The following is a 23,443-nucleotide window of genomic DNA, read 5'->3' on the forward strand; positions in this document are numbered from 1 at the left end:
TTTGTGAAAACGTTATAACGTTTTAGAGGATTTGTACAGCTGGATTTCGCAGTCCTTTAACATCCTAAAAATGTTACAACGTTTTTATAAAACGTTATAAAAACGTTGTAACGTTTTATGTTTTCCTCTGAGTTTGTTCAAGCTTTTACTTAGTGTTTTTGACAGGAGTAAAACGTTATAACGTTTTACAAACGTTATATAACGTTTTGCTCTGTAAAAACAGCCTCAAACTTACTTTACCAGGCTTCTGATTTTACAATTCGTATTCTTGATAAAAGTCTTCATGATTTCTTCTGTCCAAGCATTTTACATTGCAATTCCAATTCTTCTTGAACCTACATAATCTTAAAATAGAAGAAATCGTAAAATTCAATAATTGTATGTTTTTGCAAATTAGTCAAATAGACGTAAAAGATTATTGTACGAACAACACATATGACAAGAGAGGAGGGTAGTTGTAATCCAAATACAAGACTAAAATTGAAGGTCTTTGCAACAGTCAAGTAATGCCTACAGATAGTAAGGGAAAATGACAGTTGCAATCCCAATAGAACACTCCAATTGATGGTATTTGCAGCAATATAGTAGTATCTCAATATGCCAAAAGAAGGGAGTAGTTGCAACCATAATACAACACTCCAATTAAGGGTTTTTGCAGCACACTAGTAGTGTCTACACATGGCAAGTGAATAGGGCTGTTGTAACAACAGTCCAATTGAAGTTCTTTGCAGCACACCGGTGGTGTCCCTAGATTACAAGAGAAGAGGATGGTTGCAACCACAATACAACACTTCAATTGAAGGTCTATGTAGCACACTAGTAGTGTCTCCGTATGCCAAGAGATGAGGGTAATTGCAACCTTAATAGAGCACTCCAATTGAAGGTCATTGTAGCACTCTAATAGTGTCTTGATATGGCAAGAGAATAGGGTATTTGTAACGCTAATAAAACACTTCAATTGAAGGTCTTTGCAGCACTCAAGTAATGTCTGCAGATGACAAGGGAAGAGGATAGTTGCAATCCAAATACGACACTCCCATCGAAAGTCTTTGTAGCACTCAAGTAGTGTTTATAGATGACAAGATAATAGGGAAGTTGTAACTAGGGCTGTAAACGAGCTGGCTCGGGCCGAGCTGGACCTTAGCTCGGCTCGTTTATTTTGGCCCGAGCCTGGACCGAGCGAGCTGGACCTAGGTCACTCGAGCCAAAATCCCTGGCTCAGCTTGTGACAAGCCAGCCCGAGCTAGCTCGTGAGCTAACGAGCTGGCTCGCTGGACTTTATTATACAAATTCAAAAATAAAAAAAAATAAGAAATCCCATTCAAAAAATTTAAGAAATTGTCCAGTAGGCACATCTTCAAGCAACTAAAGCCCATATCCTTTCTTCCCAAACCGAAAATACATCAATTTTGCATAATTGCGCCTTTGAAAATGGGACTGGACTTAAAATTATACGGGACTAAACCCAAAATCCACAGTAGCTTAACGAGCCGAGCTGGCTCGTTAACAGCTCGGTCCACTACCGAGCGAGCTAGAGGCGAGCCATGAGAGAGCCACGAGCCGCGAGCTTTTTTGACAGCCCTAGTTGTAACCCTAATACAACACTCCAATTGAAGGGCTTTGCAGTATACTAATAGTGTCCCTAGATTGAAAGAGAAGAGGATGGTTGTAAAGTTACAACCCCAATACAACACTCCAATTGAAGGTCTTTGCAACACCTTAATAATGTATCCAGATGGCAAGAGCAAAGAGTGGTTGCAACCCTAATACGACACTCCAATTGAAAGTGTTTGCAGCACTCTGGCAGTGTCTCCAAATTGCAAGAGAAGATGGTAGTTGCAACCCTAATGCAAGACTCTAATTGAAGGTCTTTATAGCAATCTAGCAGTTGTAACCTTAATACAACACTACAATTAAAGGAATTTGCAGCACACTAGTAGTGTCACTAGATTGCAAGAGTAGAGGGTGTTTGCAACCCTAACACAACACTCCGATTTAAAGCCTGTGCAGCACACTTGTAGTGTCTTCATATAATAAGAGAATTCGGTGGTCGCAACCCTAATACAATAGTTCAATTGAAGGTCTTTGCAGCACTCTTGTAGTGTGTCCCAATAGCAAGGGAAGAGGGTAGTTGCTACCTTAATATAAAAATTCAATTGAAGGTCTTTGCAGCACTATAGTAGTGTCCCCAAATGGCAAGAAAATAGGGTGGTTGGAACCCTAAAACAACGCTCCAATTGAACGTGTTCGCAGCAATCTAGTAATATCTCCATATGGCAGAAGAAGAGGGTAGTTGCAACCCTAATACAACACACCAATTGAGGGCCTTTGCAGCACATTAGTTGTGTCTCCTTATGGCAAGCGAAGAGGGTAATTGCAACACTAATACCCATTTGAAGGTCTTTGTAGAACTCGAGTAGTGTCTCCTTATGGCAAGCGAAGAGGGTAATTGCAACCCTAATACAACACTCCAATTTAAGGTCGTTGCAGCCCTCAAGGAGTATCTACAGATGGCAAGTGAATAGGGCAGTTGCAACCCTAATACAACACTTGTAGTGTCTCCAGATGACAAGAGAATTGGGTGGTCACAACCCTAATATAATACTCCAATGGAAGGACTTTGCAGCACGCTAGTAGTGTATCCTAATTCAAAAGGAAGAGGGTAGTTGCTACCCTAATACAACTCTCCAATTGATGGTCTTTGAGCACTATAGTAGTATCTCAAATGGCAAGAGAAGAGAGTGGTTGCAACCCTAAAACAACCATCCAATTGAAGGTGTTCATGGCACACTAGTAGTTTTTCCGTAATGCAAGAGAATATGGTAGTTGGAACCCTAATACAACACTCCAATTGAAAGTCTTTGTATTACTCTAGTAGTGTCTCCTTATGGCAAGAGAAGAGGGTAGTTGCATCCCTAGTACAACACTCCAATTGAGGGTTTTTGCAGCACACTAGTAGTGTCTCCGAATGGCAAGAGATGAGGGTAATTGCAACCCTAATAGAACACTCCAATTGAAGGTCTTTGTAGCACTTTAATAGTGTCTCCATATGGCAAGAGAAGAGGATAGTTGTAACCCTAATACAACATTTCAATTGAAGGTCTCTTCAGCACTCAAGTAATGTCTGTAGATGGCAAGGAAAGAAGGTAGTTGCAACCCCAATACAAAACTCCAATTGAAGGTCTTTGCAGCACACTAGTAGTGTCTCTAGATGAAAATAGAAGAGGGTGGTTGCAACCCAAAAAAAAAACACTCCAATTGAAGATCTTTGTAGCACTCTAGTTGTGTCTCTATATGGCAAGAGAAAAGAGTAGTTGTAACCCAAATACAACACTCCAATTGAAGGTCTTTGTAGCACTCAAGTAGTGTTTGGAGACGGCAATGGAAAATGGCAGTAGCAATCTAGTAGTATCTCAATAAGGCAAGAGAAGATGATTTTTGCAACTAAAATGCAACACTTCTATCGAATGTCTTTGCAGCATTCAAGTAGTGTATACAGATGGCAAGAGAATAGGGCCGTTGTAACCCTAATACAACTCTCCAATTGAAGGGCATTGAAACACATTAGTAGTGTCCCTATATTGCAAGAGAAGAGGGTGATTGCATCCCTAATACAACACTCCAATTGAAGGCCTTTGCAGCACACTAGTTATGTCTCTAGATGACAAGAGAATTGGGTAGTTTCAACCCAAATACAACACTCCAATTAAATGTCATTGCAGTACTCTAGTAGTGTATCCTAATTGCAAGGGAAGAGGGTAGTTGTTACCCTACTACAATTCTCCAATTGATGGTCTTTGCAGCACTATAGTAGTGTCCCCAAATGGTAAGAGAAGATGGTGGTTACAACCCTAAAACAACGCTCCAATTGAAAATGTTTGCAGCAATCTAGTAGTATCTCACTATTTCAAGGGAAGAGTGAAGTTGCAATCATAATACAACACTCCAATTGAGGGTGTTTGCAGCACACTAGTAGTGTTTGCAGATGGCAAGTGAATTGGGTTGTTGTAACCCTAATACAACAGTCGCATTGAAGTTTATTGCAGCACACTAGATTGCAAGAGAAAAAGGTGGTCGCAACCAATACAACACTCCAATTGAAGGTCTCTGTAGCACACTAAGAGTGTCTCCATACGCCAAGAGATGAAGGTAATTGCAACCCTAATATAACACTCCAATTAAAGGTCTTTGTAGCACCCTAACATTGTCACCACATGGAAAGAGAAGAGGGTAGTTGTAACCCTAATACAAAAGTCTAATTAAAGGTCTTTGCAACAATCAAGTACTGTCTACACATGGCAAGATAATAAGGCATTTACAACCCTAATAACAACACTCTAATTGAAGGCATTTGGAGCACTCTAGTTGTGACTCTATATAGCTAGATAATAGGACGTTTACAATCCCAATACAACACTCCAATTGATGGTGTTTGGAGCACTCTAGTTGTGTCACCATATGACAAGAAAATAAGGCATTTACAACCCTAATAGAACACTCCAATTGAAGGTGTTTGGAGCACTCAAGTAGTGTCTACAGATGGCAAGATAATATGTCATTTACTACCCTAATACAACATTCTAATTGAAGGTGTTTGGAGCACTCTAGTCCTGTCTCTATATGGAAAGATAACATGGTGTTTACAACCCTAATACAACACTCCAATTGAAGGTGTTTCGAGCACTCTAGTAGTGTCCCCAGATGGCAAGATAATAAGGCATTTGTAACCGTCATACAACACTCCAATTGAAGCTGTTTGGAGCACTCTAGTAGTCTCTATATAGTAAGATAATAGGGCATTTACAACCCTAACACAACACTCCAATTGAAGGTGTTTGGAGCACTCAAGTAGTGTCTACATATGGCAAGATAATACGGCATTTACTACCATAATACAACACTCCAATTGAAGGCATTGGGAGCTCTCTAATAGTGACTCTATATAGCAAGATAATAGGGCATTTACAATCCTAATACAACACTCCAATTGAAGGTGTTTCGAGCACTCTAGTAGTGTCCCCAGTTGGCAAGATAACAAGGCATTTGCAATCGTCATACAACACTCCAATTGAAGGTGTTTGGAGCAATTGAGTAGTGTCTCCAGATGGTAAGATAATAGGGCATTTATAACCCTAATAAAACATTCCAATTGAAGGTATTTGGCACGCTCAAGTAGTGTCTCGAGATGGCAAGATAAGAGGGCATTTATAACCCTAATACAACACTCCAATTGAAGGCATTTGGAGCACTCTAATAGTGACTCTATATAGCAAGATAATAGGGCATTTACAACCCTAATACAACACTATTATTAGATATACTTTACATATGCGAAAGGTTTTCAAAAGAAAATATAAAATCTTATTTTATCTTTCTCATATGTGAAATTGTACCAAGAAATTCACATATAAGAAAGCGTACAGAAAATTAAGAAAGCATAAAATCCTATTTTACCTTTCTTAGATGTGAAATCGTACCAAGAAATTCACATAGAAGAAAGCGTACAGAAAATTAAAACTTAATTTTAATTTTCTCAATCTGAAAACCGAACCAAGAAAATCATATTTTATTTGGTTTGGATTTTTAGCTACAAATCTAAGAATTAAACTGATACTTCATATGCAACTAATTTGCATAAGGTATAATAGTTTTAGAAAATCAATCAGCAGAGAATCTTGTGCTCTGATACCCCTGTTGGGTTTTAGCTGCTGATACAACCAAAACCCTCGTATTGGCTTAAGTGTGGAAAAGACCGTAAAATAAAATTTTTACTTCTATCTTAAGCCGAGGATCTATCTCCCCGATTGATTTCTAAAACTAAATTTATTTAATAATTAAATAAATTATCATAGCATTATACCTTGGTTCCAAATTCTAATTGGAACTGCCGTTAGCCTTGCCTCAGTGCTGCTTCTGGACAAGAGCACCAGACGTCTAGTGCCTCTATCAGTAATCCACCAGGAACAATCAGAGATTGAGTATTTCTTCTGCCAGAAATACTATGCTCGAGGCACTCATTAAAAACAGTTGTCTCACGATCCACAGATACTCCCACTTTCACAACCTCGTACAAAAGCAGAGTTACCGCAGACTTTGCAAGATTACAACTACTCACAACACTCATAAATATATAAGTCTATACGTATAGATTTCTTTCCTAACTCAAACAATATTTGAGAGGAAAAATCGAGAAAGAAAGGAACCTAACTTCATCAAACGATCAGTCAGACTTTCCAATCTTTACAATGGAATGAGTATGCCTTCTCTCCAACCCTCCACCCCTATTTATAGGCATCATGAACAGCATGCCAGTGAACAGTAAATTACCAAAATGCCCCTCGACCCAAAAAGGCCGAGAATGAATAGTATAAGGCCCAGATTGAATAATAATGGACCTGGGCTTTTGGGCTTTGATCTTTTATGCTTTCTTAATTATATTCTAAATATAATTAAGGCCCAAATATACTAATTCATTTATATAATTGTTCTGAATAATTATATTTCTTTGCGAGTAGTTGTGATAACTTTTACACAACGTGTCATACACACTTGTAATTTTAATCTGTTTAAGCTTGTCATCTATATGACATTTATAATAACTAATTATAAAACCATCTTATTGATTAATTATAACATTTATAATTAATAATAAGATTCTCTGATTACTTCCTATGCAGTGTGACCTGATAGGATCTGTGTCATGTTGACAATAGAGTTAAAACTGTTTTAACTTCTATAGATCATAGGTGGCACCTGGCAGTACATTATGACCCCCAATTACACAGATGATGTTGTCCAGTACAATATCACGATCCTTAAGTAAACAATTTACTCTTGTTAATTCCATCGTCTCATAGTAACTGATTAAGTCCAAGGTAGGTATATGTCATCCTTGCAAACTTAATCGAGTAGATTATCATATATGATTAATCTCCATTAATCATACCGTATACGGATAATCCTACTCTATCAAGTGGGCCCAGTGTTACTCTTACTCTTATAATAATACGAGGGACGATAGTAGTCTTGGCGAGCATCTCTTCCTCCGCACAAGTCATGTGTACTGAAATGTTACCCTTATTACTCTCTTTTACATATAGTGTTAGATAACACTTGCAAATACACACTTCTCATATAGGAAAGACCACACCTCATACTTTAGAATTTAATATAAATGAAACCGTTAATGACACAAACACAATCCATATAACGTTTCATTTAGGGTCAGTCAAATACCATGTTCACAACATGTATCTATGTGATTAAATGACAACTTTTTGTCTATGGTCTGTAAAACTTGACCATCATTTAATCCACATACTAACCTTCTAATGGATAATTAGCGTTCCCTGCTAATTACCACGGTTAGTGACTATTAAGAGTGTATATCATCTATATTATGAAGTTTTGCAATTCCAGTCATGAACTCGGAATGATTCACAAATACAATAACACTCAAGGAATAAAATGATATTAATCATCCAATTCATGAACAAAAAATGATTGACTTCTAGATTACTACCTAGCATTTACAACCCTAATACAACACTCTAATAGAAGGTATTTGGAGCACTCTAGTCGTGTCTCTATATTGAAAGATAAATAGGCGTTTTCAACCCTAATACAACACACCATTGAAGGTATTTGGAGCACTCTAATTGTGTCTCTAGATGGCAAGATAATAGGGTGTTTACAACCCTAATACAACACTCCAATTAAAGGTGTTTGGAGCACTCAAGTAATGTCTGCAAACGGCAAGAGAATATTGCAGTTGTAACCCTAGTACAACACTACAATTAAAGGAATTTGCTGCAAACGGCAAGAGTAGAGGGTGTTGCAACCCTAACACAACACTCCGATTGAGAGCCTGTGCAGCACACTTGTAGTGTCTCCATATAACAAGAGAATTTGGTGGTCACAACCCTAATACAATAGTCCAATCGAAGGTCTTTGAAGCACTCTTGTTGTGTATCTCAATGGTAAGGGAGGAGGGTAGTTTCTACCCTAATATGAAATTTTAGTTGAAGGTCTTTGCAGCACTATAGTAGTGTCCCCAAATGATAAGAGAATAGGGTTGTTAGAACCCTAAAACAACGCTCCAATTGAAGGTATTCGCAGCAATCTAGTAGTATCTTAATTTGATAGTAGAAGAGGGTAGTTGCAACCCTAATACAACACTCCAATTTAAAGTCTTTGTATTTCTCTAGTAGTGTCTCCTTATGGCAAGAGAAGAGGGTAGTTGCATCCCTAGTACAATGCTCCAATTGAGGGTTTTTGCAGCATATTAGTAGTGTCTTTGAATGGCAAGAGATGAGGATAATTGCAACCCTAATAGAACACTCCAATTGAATATCTTTGTAGCACTCTAATAATGTCTCCATATGGCAAGAGAAGAGGATAGTTGTAACCCTAATACAATATTTTAATTGAAGGTCTCTTTAGCACTCAAGTAATGTCTGTTGATGGCAGGAAAGAGGGTAGTTGCAACCCCAATACAAAGCTCTAATTGAAGGTCTTTGCAGCACACTAGTAGTCTTTCCAGATGGAAAGAGAAGATGGTAGTTGTAACCCAAAAAAAACACTCTAATTGAAGATCTTTGTAGCACTCTAGTTATGTCTCTATATGGCAAGATAAGAGGGTAGTTGTAACCCAAATACAACACTCCAATTCAAGGTCTTTGTAGCACTCAAGTAGTGTTTGGAGACGGTAACGGAAAATGGCAGTAGCAATCTAGTAGTATCTCAATAAGGCAAGAGAAGATAGTGGTTGCAACTGAAATACAACACTCCTATCGAATGTCTTTGCAGCACTCAAGTAGTGTATACAGATGGCAAGAGAATAGGACCGTTGTAACCCTAATACAACTCTCCAATTGAAGGGCATTGAAACACATTAGTAGTGTCCCTATATTGCAAGAGAAGAGGGTGGCTGCATCCCTAATACAACACTCCAATTGAAAGCCTTTATAGCACACTAGTTATGTCTCTAGATAACAAGAGAATTGGGTAGTTGCAACCCTAATACAACACTCCTATTGAAGGTCATTACAGTACACTAGTAGTGTACCCTAATTGCAATGGAAGAGGGTAGTTGCTACCCTAATACAACTCTCCAATTGAAGGGCATTGAAACACATTAGTAGTGTCCCCTATATTGCAAGAGAAGAGGGTGGTTGCATCCCTAATACAACACTCCAATTGAAAGCCTTTATAGCACACTAGTTATGTCTCTAGATAACAAGAGAATTGGGTAGTTGCAACCCTAATACAACACTCCTATTGAAGGTCATTACAGTACACTAGTAGTGTACCCTAATTGCAATGGAAGAGGGTAGTTGCTACCCTAATACAACTCTCCAATTGAAGGGCATTGAAACACATTAGTAGTGTCCCTATATTGCAAGAGAAGAGGGTGATTGCATCCCTAATACAACACTCCAATTGAAGGCCTTTGCAGCACACTAGTTATGTCTCTAGATGACAAGAGAATTGGGTAGTTTCAACCCAAATACAACAGTCCAATTAAATGTCATTGCAGTACTCTAGTAGTGTATCCTAATTGCAAGGGAAGAGGGTAGTTGTTACCCTACTACAACTCTCCAATTGATGGTCTTTGCAGCACTATAGTAGTGTCCCTAAATGGCAAGAGAAGAGGGTGGTTACAACCTTAAAATAATGTTCCAATTGAAAATGTTTGCAGTAATCTAGTTGTATCTCAATATTTCAAGGGAAGAGGGAAGTTACAACCATAATACAACACTCCAATTGAGGGTGTTTGCAGCACACTAGTAGTGTCTGTAGATGGCAAGTGAATTGGGCTGTTGTAACCCTAATACAACAATCCCATTGAAGTTTATTGCAGCACACTAGTAGTGTCCCTAGATTGCAAGAGAAGAGGGTGGTCGCAACCATAATACAATACTCCAATTGAAGGTCTCTACAGCATACTAAGAGTATCTTGATATGCTAAGAGATGAGGGTAATTGCAACCATAATATAACACTCCAATTAAAGGTCTTTGTAACATCCTAACAGTGTCACCACATGGAAAGAGAAAAGGGTAGTTGTAACCCTAATACAACACCCTAATTAAAGGTCTTTGCAACAATCAAGTATTGTCTGCAGATAAAGGAATAAGATAGTTGTAAATACAACACTTCATTTGAAGGACTTTACTGCACACTAGTAGTGTCTCTAGATGCAAAGAAAAGAGGACAGTTACAACCCTAATATAATACTCCAATCGAAGATGTCTGCAGCACTTTGGTAGTGTCTCCAGATTTTAAGAGAAGATGGTAGTTGCAATGCTAATACAACACTCAAATTGAAGTTCTTTGTAGCACTCTAGTTGTGTCTCCATATAGCAAGAGAATAGGGTTGTTGTAACCCTAATACAACACTCAAATTCTTTGTTCTACTCAAGTAATGTCGGCAGATGATAAGAGAAGAGGGTAGTTGCAACCCTAATATAACATTCCCATCGAAAGTCTTTGCAGCACTCAAGTAGTGTCTGCAGATGGCAAGAGAATAGTGCAGTTGTAACTGTAATACAACACACCAAATGAAGCGCTTTATAACACACTAGTAGTGTCTCGTGATGACGAGAGAGTTGGGTGGTCGCAACCATAATACAACACTCCAATTTAAGGTCTTTGCAGCACTCTAGTAGTGTATACTAATGGCAAGGGAAGAAGGCAATTGCAACCCTAATACAACTCTCCAATTGAAGGCCTTTGCAGCACTGTAGTGTTATCCCCAAATGGCAAGAGAAGAGGGTGGTTGCAACCCTAAAAAAATGCTCTGATTGAAGTGTTTGTAAGAATCTAGTAGTATCACAATATGGCAAGAGAAGAGAGCAATTGCAACCCTAATACAACATGCCATTTGAGTGTCTTTGCAGCACAGTAGAAGTGTTTCCATATGGCAGAAGAAGAGGGTAATTGCAACACTAACACAACACTCCAATTAAAGGTCTTTGTAACACTCTAGTAGTGTTTCCTTATGGCATGAAAAGAGGATAGTTGTAACCCTAATACAACACTCCAATTGAAGTTCTTTGCAGCACTCAAGTGAATAGGATAGTTGTAACCCTAATAAAACAATTCAATTGAAGATCTTTGCAGGACACTAGGAGTGTCTCCTGATCGTAAGAGAAGATGGTGGTTACAACCCTAATACAATACTCCAATTGAAGGTGTTTGCAATACTCTGGTAGTGTCTCCAGATTGCAAGAGAAGATGGCAGTTGCAACCCTAATCCAACACTCCAATTGAAGGTCATTACACTTGATTCGAGAAAAAAAAATGGCCAAAGATGGTGAAAGACATGAAGCTCTTCATGAAATGGTACCAATTGTGTGAAACCGCAAAAGGTACTGTTACTAACCAAGGTTTATATACTCCACTTTTGATTCCAACCGAACCATGGCGCGACATTTTCATGCACTTTATGGTGGGTTTACCGATGATCTGCAAGAAATATGATAGCATTTTTGTGGTTGTGGATCGGTTTAGCAAAATGGTCATGTCCACAGCATGCATAACAACCATAGATGCTAATAAAGTGGTTGGACTATTTTTTGCAGAAGTAGTGCGTCATCACAGGTTACCTAACTCAATTGTTTTTTTATCGCGAACAACTTGTCATCCGCAAACTAAAGCAGTCAACTGTAGCCATACAAACATGTTACGAGCCCAAGTAACTTCATTCGGAACTTGGGATATAATCTTGCCAAAAATTGAGTTTGAGCAAAACCGCTCTTCGGGATTCGCTCCATTCTTTGTGGTTTATGGTTATCTTCCCCCGAAGACCCCTCGATTTATTTCATATTGATGGAACAAATGCTAAGAACAAGGCCTCCAAGGACCACTTGCAAAATTTAAAAGAAATTCATGAAAAGGTTCACGAAAATCTAGAACGATCCTACAAGAAGTATAAGGCACAAACGGATTCGAGAAAATGCAAAGTCACTTTTAAAATTGGGGAACTCGTGTGGGTTTATCTTTCTCAGGAACGTTATCCACGTGGAAATTACAACAAGCTCACTGTCACACCCCAAATCCCGCGGGTCTGACAGCCTGCCGCGTGTATAAATCAAGCGTCACATATACACGCAAGGCAGTGGATCTTTTATATGCATTACCAATATCCTCACTTGCTGCGTCCGTCCAATAAACCTGAAAATAATCGGGAGGGTGGGGGTGAGAATAAATTCCCAGTGCGAAATTTGCCACAGTTTAGATTATTGGATTTGCAATCAGACTCTACATTCAAAAATGAAACCCAAACAATAACAGTTCAAACAGATATATATAATCATAAATAACAGAATGCCAATGCTCGACAACAATTTAATCAACCTGAAACACAGTTTACGGAATTTCCAAGATGAATTTCAAACACAACATATATTTTGGCTTAACTCAATTCAATAGGGCTTGTAGCAATTACAGATGTTCTTTCGAGCTGAACCATTATCAAACCCACATCTATAGGGTTACTGACACCTACAGATGGCCAACCGCTGGACCCTTTATCTGACACCCATCTGCAATCGCTTGGCTTAACAGTTTATTAAGGTCTGGTTTGAATCATATAAAGAAAATCCTCTCTGGAATCATTCCAATAGTCGTAATATTCAACCTTTCAAATGCATTAACACGTAGGAGAATGCCACCGAGCCATAGACGTTACACATGTCACCCACGATTTCCAATCACATCTCATAACATAATATTTCCAATCACATCTCATAACATAATCACCCTCCCTCGTCCCAACCGGTACTGGGAATATCGAGGGCCGTTCACCTGGGAATCCAAGTCAGCATACAGCCCGACTTGGCAAATTCATTGGATCCAAGTGCTTAACTTCGTAAATCCATTCACATACATATCAAATCATTTAGTTCGTGGTGACTTTCAATCAAGATCAGATCACAATAGATCAACATAACCTATAACCATACCAGCATGCAAATCATTCAATTCAGATCAATTCGAGTTTAATTTGATTGGGCTATGCAAATGCTCTACACAATTCAATGATGCAATCAATGATATTCAACATGACAAACGAATAGACAGTTTAATTCCTGAAAATAAAGTATCAAACAAGTCCAAGAATCCCGCACCTTATTATGACGAGCGTACCGCTTAGTTACGGATCGGGCGTCTCGAATTACCTCGCGATATCTGGCTCGACTGAGTCTACACCTATATTATACGATTACTTGGTTTAGTTCGGTTACATTCTCAAAACTTAAATTCCAAAAGCTGTCTTTCCATTCGTCAATTCTTTTATACCTTTCGGCTCATTTATAATCATTTTAATTCAAGTCCAATTTACTAAGGCCCAAAACAATCAACCATTTCAATTTAATTCAAGTATAGCCCAACAGCAAAGTCACGGCTATCATTCCATATAGATTCACATGGTTCTTTAATTCTTTGATTTGTGCATTCATACTCTTGTAAAAAAAATATTTCTCAAGTTGACCCGGGATCAGGCTTTGGCAGGTTCACTGGTACAGTGTGTAATACGCTTTAATAAACACCATGTAGTATAAAACCATGAAGACTTTGTTATATATATGTTTTTATTCAGAAACCAATTCATTTTATATCAGTAAAAGAAGCATTCAATTAAACTAGATATTACTACACAAACCATAAGACAGATACATACATTTGTACCGAATAATCCAATTCATATAATTTCACATATGGCCGGCCACCATTTCAAACAAATCATTTCTTACATTTTAGTCCCTTTAATTCATACAAATCACCATGGTTCTATATTTTACAATTCCGACCATTAATAAAATCATTTTGCAATATAACCCCTTATACTTAATTTATTCGAGCAATTCGATCGAGTCGGGAAAATCAACAACCCGTACTCGAAACTAACAAATTCACATCCTACGACATTAATCAATTCATCAAGACACAAATCAAGAATTTTAGAAATTAACCGAAAGAGAAAATGTCGAAACAAGTGATCGGTTCCGAGGGTTTCGCCTCACCTCGCGGCCATCTCACTCGAGCACAAGCAAGCACCATAGCAGCACCAAGGCAGCACCAAGCCACCACCAGAACAACACCAAGAAAACACCGGGGCAGCACCCGGATGGAGCACACCCTCATTTCTAGGGTTTCGGATCCTAGGCGGGTTTCTGGCGGGTCTGGCGGGTCGGACCGAGAAGGAAAGAGAGGAGAGAGTGGGGCGGCGGGGGCTGGCTGTGGCAGCGGCAGAAGGGGAGGGGGCGGGGCCCCCTTTTTTCGGTGTAGAAGAGAGGAGAGGGAGCGGGGGGGGGGGGGGTCGGAGCTGGGGCTCTCACGGCCAGAGAGGACGAGAGGAGACAAGGGGGCGGTTTCAGTGGGGTTCGCCGGCGACGGGAGAGGGGAGGGGGCGGAGCCCTCCCTCTAGTTTGGCGTAGAGAGGGGAAGGGGGGGCGGGCTGTGGGGGGGGGGGGGGGTTTCTGTCACGTAGAGAGAGAGGAGAGAAAGAGAGAAGAGTTATTAAATTTGGGTTGCTTTAAGATTCGTGCTGGATCAAGATGAGATGTTGATATAATTCCAGCATTTAAATTACAATATTTAAGATCCGTGTTAGATTGAATCGGATGGTCCTAATAATTCAACATTTTATTATGGTCTCATTTTAATTGGTTTAAATCTATTTCTCCTATAATTTCGAACCGAAAGTTCATAATATTTTTGTAACTATATTTATACATAAAATTCGTATATTTATTTCTCAATTTAAGATTCGAATAATTTGATTTTCCTTTTATATAATTATATATATTCAATTTTAGAATTCGAATAAATCGATATCGGATAGTATCTATGTCTATATATATAAATATCAAATCAAATCCTTAAAATTCTCAAATAAACGAAATTGATAACTTTTATATAATTTATCTCGTACGAATAATTTTGTATAATTATGCTCTTATTTGGAATTCAATTTATTTATTTATTTACATGAATCTAATTAAATCAATTTATTCTTTCCTAAAACTTAAAAAGAATTGTAACGGTTTTTCTAAGTTTCTAATTTACCGAATAATTATAATTTTATTCCTAGTGCTATATTTTATCTTATTTCTAAATCTCTAAATTTTATTATACATAATTTCATACATTATTTATATTACGAAATTTTAGTTTCGTTTTAGTCGGTCAGAAAATTTCTGAACGATCGTTAAGTTAATTAAACTTTTTATTTAAGCCAAATGATCGATTTAACAATTTAATCATGTTTTAAAATTTCGGAATGTAACACTCACTAGACATAAATTCGGATCGTATGAAATTCTTGAGAAATTTGGTGAAAATGCGTATCGGGTCAAGCTACCGGATGATATGCACATTTCAAACGTTTTCAATGTTCGTCATCTTCACAAATATCATGGTGAAAATACAAGCTTGAGGTCAAGCTTACATCAACCAGGGGAGCATGATGAAAACCAAACCGACTCGGACTCAGTACAAGTTAATTGTTCTTCAATCTTCTTGAATGATAAGTACAAGTCCTAAGAAGGAGGTCCCACAGGTCATCATTTTCTATGATGAATAATTGTAATATTAAATTATGTTGTGTTTTCTATGAAACTTTATTATGTTATTATTTTCTAGGTTTGACTATTTATATTTTTTCATATCATTTTAATTATGTTTTTTATTATGTGATGGATGTATTATAGGAAAAGATGGCATATCATCTTCTTCATTAAGCTTTTGATAATATATGATATGTTTCTTATCTTCTCTCTTGTGATTTTTCTCTTTTTGTCTTGTTCTCCACTTAAATTGTTCAATATCTCACTAAACCAAACAAAATATGTACACACGGAGTAGAGTTTGAAAACGGTCCTACAAGAAGTATAAGGTACAAATGGATTCGAGAAAACACACAGTCACTTTAAAATTGGGGAACTCGTGTGGGTTTGTCTTCCTCGGGAATGCTATCCACGTGGAAATTACAACAAGCTCACTAGACGTAAATTTAGACCATATGAAATTCTTGAGAAATTTGGTGAAAATGCGTATCGAGTCAAGCTACCGGATGATATGCACATTTCAAACATTTTCAATGTTCGGCATCTTCACAAATATCATGGTGAGAATACAAGCTTGAGGTCAAGCTTACATCAACCGGGAGAGCATGACAAAAACCAAACCGACTCGAAGTTGGACTTAGTACAATTTAATTGTTCTTCAATCTTCTTGAATGATAAGCACAAGTCCCAAGAAGCAGGTCCCACGGATCATCATTTTCTATGATGAATAATTGTAATATTAAATTATGTTGTGTTTTCTATGATATGAGACTTTATTATGTTATTATTTTCTAGGTTTGATTGTTTATATTTTTTTCATATCATTTTAATTATATTAGAGTTTTCAAGAGTTAGTCATTATGTGTTGTTAGACTTTTAAGTTGGACTTTTATTTTTTTTTTTATGTTACTTATTATGTGATGGATGTACTATTATAAGAAAATATGGCATGTCATCTTTTTCATTAAGCTTTTGATAATATATGATATATTTCTTATCTTCTCTCTTGTGATTTTTCTCTTCTTGTCTTGTTCTCCACTTAAATTGTTCAATATCTCACTAAACTAAACAAAATATATACACGCAGAGTAGAGTTTGGAACGTGCTATCGTCACTTAAACAATATTTCAAAAATAAAATTGAAGGCCTTAACCAAACGAGAGAGTTTAACGTGGCTTCTCTTCCTGTGGTGAAGTTTAGTTTAATTTAAGAAGATTCTATATCAAAGCTTAATGGATTTCCCGAGAATTTAATCCAAATTATTTTATAAATTTTAATTAAAATATTGGTAGCACACATTGTCATTCCTTTGAGATCCTCTCAAATCACATCCATTCGTTGAACGGAATATTAAAATTAAAGAAAAATTGATTATTTGCCACTCCAAAACCTTAAAAATTTTATAAATGTTACTCTGAAATTAGAAATCATTCTAATGCCACTCTCAAATTAGTTAATTTTTTAATTTTGACATTCCAAATAATTGATGACTAAAATACCATCCCTCCCATGAACTCTTCCTCTCCATCCATGTGTTATTTGGGATTTCTTTCAGTGCCACTCCAAATAATTAGAGCAACAAATGAAGCCTATTATGTACAAAATGATGCTAATTAATTGCTGTCCGTGTGTTATTTGGGATTTCTTTCAGTGCGACGATAATTGTTGCTTATCTGATGAAGAAGAACAGAATGACTCGACAGGCTGCTCTGTCGCTGGTTGTGAGGAAAAGGCCGCTGGCAGCTCCTAATCCTGGTTTCATCAGACAGCTCGATAATTTCGAGAAATCATTGGGTCTTGGCAAATAGGTGCTACTTCTTCTATTTGCCACAACTTTCTTCAAAAGATCTGAAGAATAATAGAATCTCGCTTTTTTTTTTTTTAACTTTGATCATTTCTTCTTCTTGGTTTCTTTTTCCAATATATAAATGAGCAAAAGTGTGATGCATTCTATAAAGTCGCCGCTGTGCATATTCCTTATTATTATTATTTTTTTAAATTTGCTAATGAGCTTATTCATCATTCACAAGGTTTTAAATAGCGTTTATTGCGTCATAGCGGGAAGCCTACAAAAAAAACTATAACGAAAGTTATGCTACATAGCGTTTTCTTATTTTTATAAAAATTATATCATATATTTGTACTCAATATCAACATTATCCAAGTCTCATAAAACAATAAATAATATCAAATTAATTAAAAAAAATATAATATTCATATTGAACCAATACAAAATCCAAATTGCGACTCAAAATATCCATAGTAATACTAATATCATAAACTATCAATCTTTTTATATTCAAAATATATTCAGCATCATGACATAATCTATTTTTTTTTCTATTTAAATTTCAAAATAACTTAGACATTATGGCATAATTGATTATCTTAATATATTCAAAATATTAAAACTACTTATAGTAAGTATCATTTTGTTACTTCAAGAAATATCTTAATATATTCAATCTAAGCATTTATTTAAAACCCATATAAATTGAAAAGAAAAAAAAAAAACAGCTCATCTTACATAGCGCGTTGTAGCTTCCTTATTTTGATTTCGTTTGATGGATCTTTCATTGAATATTTAATAGTTTAATATAAAGCTTAGTACATCAATTGCAAAAAAAAATTACGGTTAAAATCCAATCTAAGCATTTTTTAAACCTCATATAAATTGAAAAAAAAAACAAATGTTGCATAGCGGGCGCTATTTGCGCTATAGCAAACCGCTATTACCGCTATAGCGTCCGTAGCTCAAATAAAGCATTATTATGCCATAACTTAGCGTTTAGGATCCAAAAATGCTATAGCGCGCTATTTAGAACACTGATCATTCATGTATAAACACATTTTGATGGGATTTGGCAGTGTCACTTCCATGGGAGAGTATTTTAGTTATTAATTATTTTAAGTGACAAAATTAAAAATTAATTAAGTTTAGAGTGACATTATGATGATTTCTAATTTTAGAGTGACATTTTTCAAATTTTAAGGTTTTGGAGTGCTAAATAAACAATTTTCCCTAAAATTAATGAAAGTAGCATTATGTAAAAATTAAATAGGAATACAGGTTTGATATAGCATTGAGAAACAATAACAAAAGGCACAACAACAAAGGAAAAAAAAAAAAGTGAAACTTCCAATTCCATAAATATGGAAACATTCAAACTATATAGTGAGTGCTTATCCCACAAAAGAAAAAGAAAAAAAAAATCACCAGGCACAACCTTGGATCAACACTACCCACATGTATATGGAATATCCAAAGTATATTTGGTTGTTGATGAAAAGTAGGAGGAAGATTTGAGCTTCTTAAGCACTGTAATTGGTGCCTGGAGGTGGGTACTGGGTGCCACCCATACCAGGAGCTGGATATTGTGATTGATTTGGGGAAAATTGGGGAGTTCCCATAGCAATTCCATTGGCGTATTCCATACCAGTGGGTTTACTTGCAGCATCGATGGAGGGGTTTAATAGGATATATGAAGTAATTGAGAAGGTCATGGTAAAGAGAGCAGATATAGCTGCTCCGGCAAAAATACCAGGCTTTACAGTATAGCAGTAGCCATTGTCAATGCTTGTTGTTTCGTTACCTGTGCCATTATTTTCCGCACCTAAGATAAACAATATCACGGATATTGCAAATGTGATCCTGCATGTTGTGATGTATGAAACAGCTTATTATTATTCATTATCATATATAGGGAGCCTTTACTTTTGAGTGCTGCAGCTGATATTATAAGATCATGAGCTGACTTACCAAGAAATTATAACAAAGATGAGGGATAAGGTTCGCTTGGTACCATAAACGACTGGTGCGGTAGGATCTTTTTTGCAGCAACCGCAACATCCGCCAAAGACAGTGACGAGGATCTGGGCCAATACAAGAAACAGCATTGCTGTTATTGCAGTCCCAAAAGCCGGGCTGCTCGGATAATAGCAATAAAAGTCGCCAATGTATATATCCGTAACCTACGATGCAGCATATATATATAGACAGTACAATTAATATTGTTATAAAAAGATTAATATATTTTGTAGCATTTCTACATAACAAAATGGCAGGTAGCAGCATACGTGATGCATCGAGAACTCAAGAAATTCCCAAATTCTTAAAATTTTCTTTTCTTATTTCTGTTTGGCAGGTTTCTTAGCTAGCCAAAGGAAATTTTGAATCTGCATTTGTATTCATTTGTTTTCATTACAATTTTAGTTATATGCGATAACTGCCAATTTAGCCTGAACAAAATGGAAAGTAAGGCCAGATACAACACGGAAAATGATCACGCAAGTAGAAATTTCCCTAATAAAACAGATGCAGATCGAACACATCGTATATATATAAATATTTTTATCAAGTACAAATTAGCACTTACATTGATCTTAGTAACCTCAGCTGTGAAACCTAGAATGACACTGAGCAAACCAAGGAACCCTGAAACCAGAGACACATATAGTACTTGTTTGTCCATGATCTCTCTCTCTCTCTCTCTCTGGCTCTCTCGGTTGAGCAAGAATTAAATAGACTTGTTTTTGCCTCTTGAAGTATCTCTTAATATGTCAAATGAAATGGTAGGTTGGCTAATTAATACAAAGAAGTAGTTGCCATATATATATATATATATATATATATATATAACCTTGCTAGAATAACTTAATAAATAATAGAATGCTCTTATAGTCTGATGCCATAAAAGAAGCATTAAGAATTAAGAGAATTAATGGTGACATTGCCATTACATTCTGGGAAACTCTGATCCAAATCTGACTCGCGTAGGAAGCTCCCCTCGCAACCGTCAGCCAAATTGCCAAAAGCTATGCTTATGTCATCACAAAGCAAAAATGCAAATTAAACTCATATATAGTTAATTCTTTCTTAAAACAATTGATATTTGTAAAATTCAAATTTATACATAGTTGATATTTATCCAAAGTGAATAAATAAATGATTATATATATACACCCTACAAAGTAGTCTCTTATTTTTATATTTAGTTAATAAGTTATAATGATATTTGATCATTGCATCCGTCTATCCTTGATACATTAACAAATAAAAATAAAATAAATGCATGTACTCACCATAAGTTTTTATGATTTGGCTTAGGAAAAACTGAGTAGCACTAGTGTGTAGAATGTTTTTGGTATTTTTGTATAAATTGAAGGAAATAAAGGTAGATAATAATAATAAGGATAAATTTAAATAATAGAAATTTCATTTATTCCAAGCTTAATTTTAAGAATACAAGGGTCAAATACTTAAATAGAAATGCAAAAAGTAAAGACACGCAAACAACATGAGTAAAGACACACAAACTGCATGCTAAGACACGCAAACAATATGAAAAGAAATGCAAACTAAATGTAAAGACACACAAACTTCGTGACCCTAACATGCCCTCGGTATGATTTGTATTTTGGACTCATCGCGGGCTATAATGCTTTAATGAGCCAAACTTTGGTGAGTTGTAACATAAATGGCGGAGCCTTATGGGCTCAAGAAAGCACTTGGCCTATCTTTAATCAAAAAAAAAAAAAAAAATTAATGTAGTCCTTTTGTCATTTTTTTCCAAGGAAAATTATAAGAATATGCTTGTACTTAAAATAATTACACAATAATGTCATACTCTGGAAAAACATTACCCTACCTCTACCCTATTTCGTGGCTCCGTCTCTGCTCAATGCTCATCATACATATCAAATACGATAGAAATTATAATCAATTAATCAGGTGTGTTTGGATGAAACAAAGAATAGCTCGCTAACCTCAAATTCGGAATAGTCACTAACTCAACATTTTATAAGAATTGCATAATAGCAGCTAACCTGAGCTATTCCTTATGTTGTGAATAGCGTTTTTTTCACCCTAAACGTGAAATAGTGAGAATATCTCGCTAGAAATAGCAGCTATTCATGAGTTAGAGCTATTCTTGTATCATCCAAAAGAATTATTGTTTGCTTGTTGTTTTCGAGGATTTAATGTGTAATGTTAACCAGAAGAATTATTGTTTTCGAGGATTTAATGTATAATGCTAGCTGATCAGAAGAATTCTATTTTCCAATAAGAATGTTGTGCACTCAAGAAATCAACAGTCGAGGTATGAACTATTTGTCAGAGTGAACGAAATTTAATATGTGTACTTTTTATATTGTCCGATTGTAAAAAAGTTTGATTGCAATTTTCAATTATTAATTTTCAAATATAGGATTGATTCTTTGTAAAATATATTTCAGTTATTAAATTATACAAAGTTTTATATGTAAATTATATATCAATTATGAAACTTAATTAGGTACGGTGCATATACTGATGTAGATGTGCATGATCTTATTCGTCTCAAAGGAAAACCTCTGTGCATAAGATTCTTTGTGGCACTTGGACAAGTGATAAATAGTGTAGTAGTGAATGCACGCCTCTTTTATTCAGATGATCATTGCGTTGTCAGACGACTAGATACGAATCTACTGCTATTCTAAGAAGAATAGCAGCTTCCTCTTCATTTTTCTCTCTATCTCTCTCTTCAAAAGAGGAGGAAAAAGAGAGGAGAGAGAAGATAGAGAGATAAAGAGGAGAGATAGAGAGGATAGCAGAAAGAGTTGGAATTTTAGAGAGCAGAGGATTTTGTTCCATGTTTATCCTCCATGTTGATTGGATAGGGTCCATAGGGATGATTCATTAGATCGACCAGCAAATATTGACGCAAGATTTAGAATTTTTTCACTAACCATAATTAAAAACCAATAATTAGATAATCAATGTGATCGTTTTTTTGTCAAAAATTATAGTACCAAATAAGCTATTCGGTATCTGCTATTTACGTTCAAGAGGTACCGAATAATTTATTTGATATCTCCTAGTTTTACATTTTTATTTGATAATATCTACACAATTAGTAGCGAAAAAAATTATGGCATAGAAAATATCGAATAACATATTCGGTATCTCCTAGTTTTATATTTTTTTTTCGATAGTGTCTCTACAATTAGTAGCGAAAAAAAATATAACATGAAAGATACTGAATAATCTATTCAGTACTCCTTAGATTTAAATGAGAAGTGCCAAATAGTCTACTAAATACTTGTAATTTTGTAAAAAAAAAATCATCATATTAGTTTTTTAAATTATAAATTATGGCTTTAAAAAAAAAGTTTCCAAAATTTGAGTCAACACAATTGGAATTTTGGAAAATTATCGCACGTACATGCCTCGAGATAAACCGCTCAAGTCAACCTTTAAGTCGATTATTCAAGGTCAGACAATCCGGCGTTGACTGTGAGCGTAGACTTGTATCATTACAAAATTCTAACTCCAAAGATGAAACGGTAAGTAGTATCTTCAATTTGTAATAACAACGTGATAATAAGTTGTAATGTTTAAAAGCGGAATTAGAAATTTATGATAGGAGTGTTAAAATTAAAATGATCAATATATTATTGATGAAAATTGAATCCAAGCTCTCTATAATCATAAACTCTAAACACTAGACTATAAGTAGGTATGTGATACTTTATGAGGAGAGCTAAGTTATATAAAAAATACTAAAAAAATAAATTTCAATATACATAACTAATATTTTAAAATTATAGTGTAACATTTTAAAATTATAGTGTAACTTAGCACCCGTACGGATGAATGTAAATCCTTCCTAGTAACATTGCGTGTAATTAGATATTCTCTCTTGTTCGAAAAATTTAGAGATAGATCAGAATTTTCATCAGTAGAGAAAAGGAAAAGAATAACTTGTATTTTAATAATATATTTTCTTTTGAGAAGAAATGTGGGTCAGAAGTCCAGATTTTAATTATATTATATTCAAATTCATTAGTTAACTAGTACTAGATAAAAAAAATTGATTTTAATTTTTAATT

At 35.8% G+C, this 23,443-nt stretch overlaps 1 protein-coding gene across 1 annotated transcript in view; it reads right to left on the minus strand.

Moving 5' to 3' along the window:
- LOC144543802 (uncharacterized) overlaps window positions 1-20,059 on the minus strand; it is a 45,777-nt gene extending 25,718 nt beyond the window's left edge. Inside the window, exon 1 of the mRNA XM_078292210.1 lies at window positions 19,951-20,059. Coding sequence (XP_078148336.1) covers window positions 19,951-20,046 — 96 coding nt within the window. The 5' untranslated portion in view covers window positions 20,047-20,059. The remainder of the gene's footprint in view (window positions 1-19,950) is intronic.
- Between the last annotated feature and the right edge of the window lie 3,384 nt (window positions 20,060-23,443).

This window comes from Carex rostrata, chromosome 25 (assembly GCF_964058835.1).
Source record: "Carex rostrata chromosome 25, lpCarRost1.2, whole genome shotgun sequence".
In the NCBI taxonomy this organism is placed as follows: Eukaryota; Viridiplantae; Streptophyta; class Magnoliopsida; order Poales; family Cyperaceae; genus Carex; species Carex rostrata.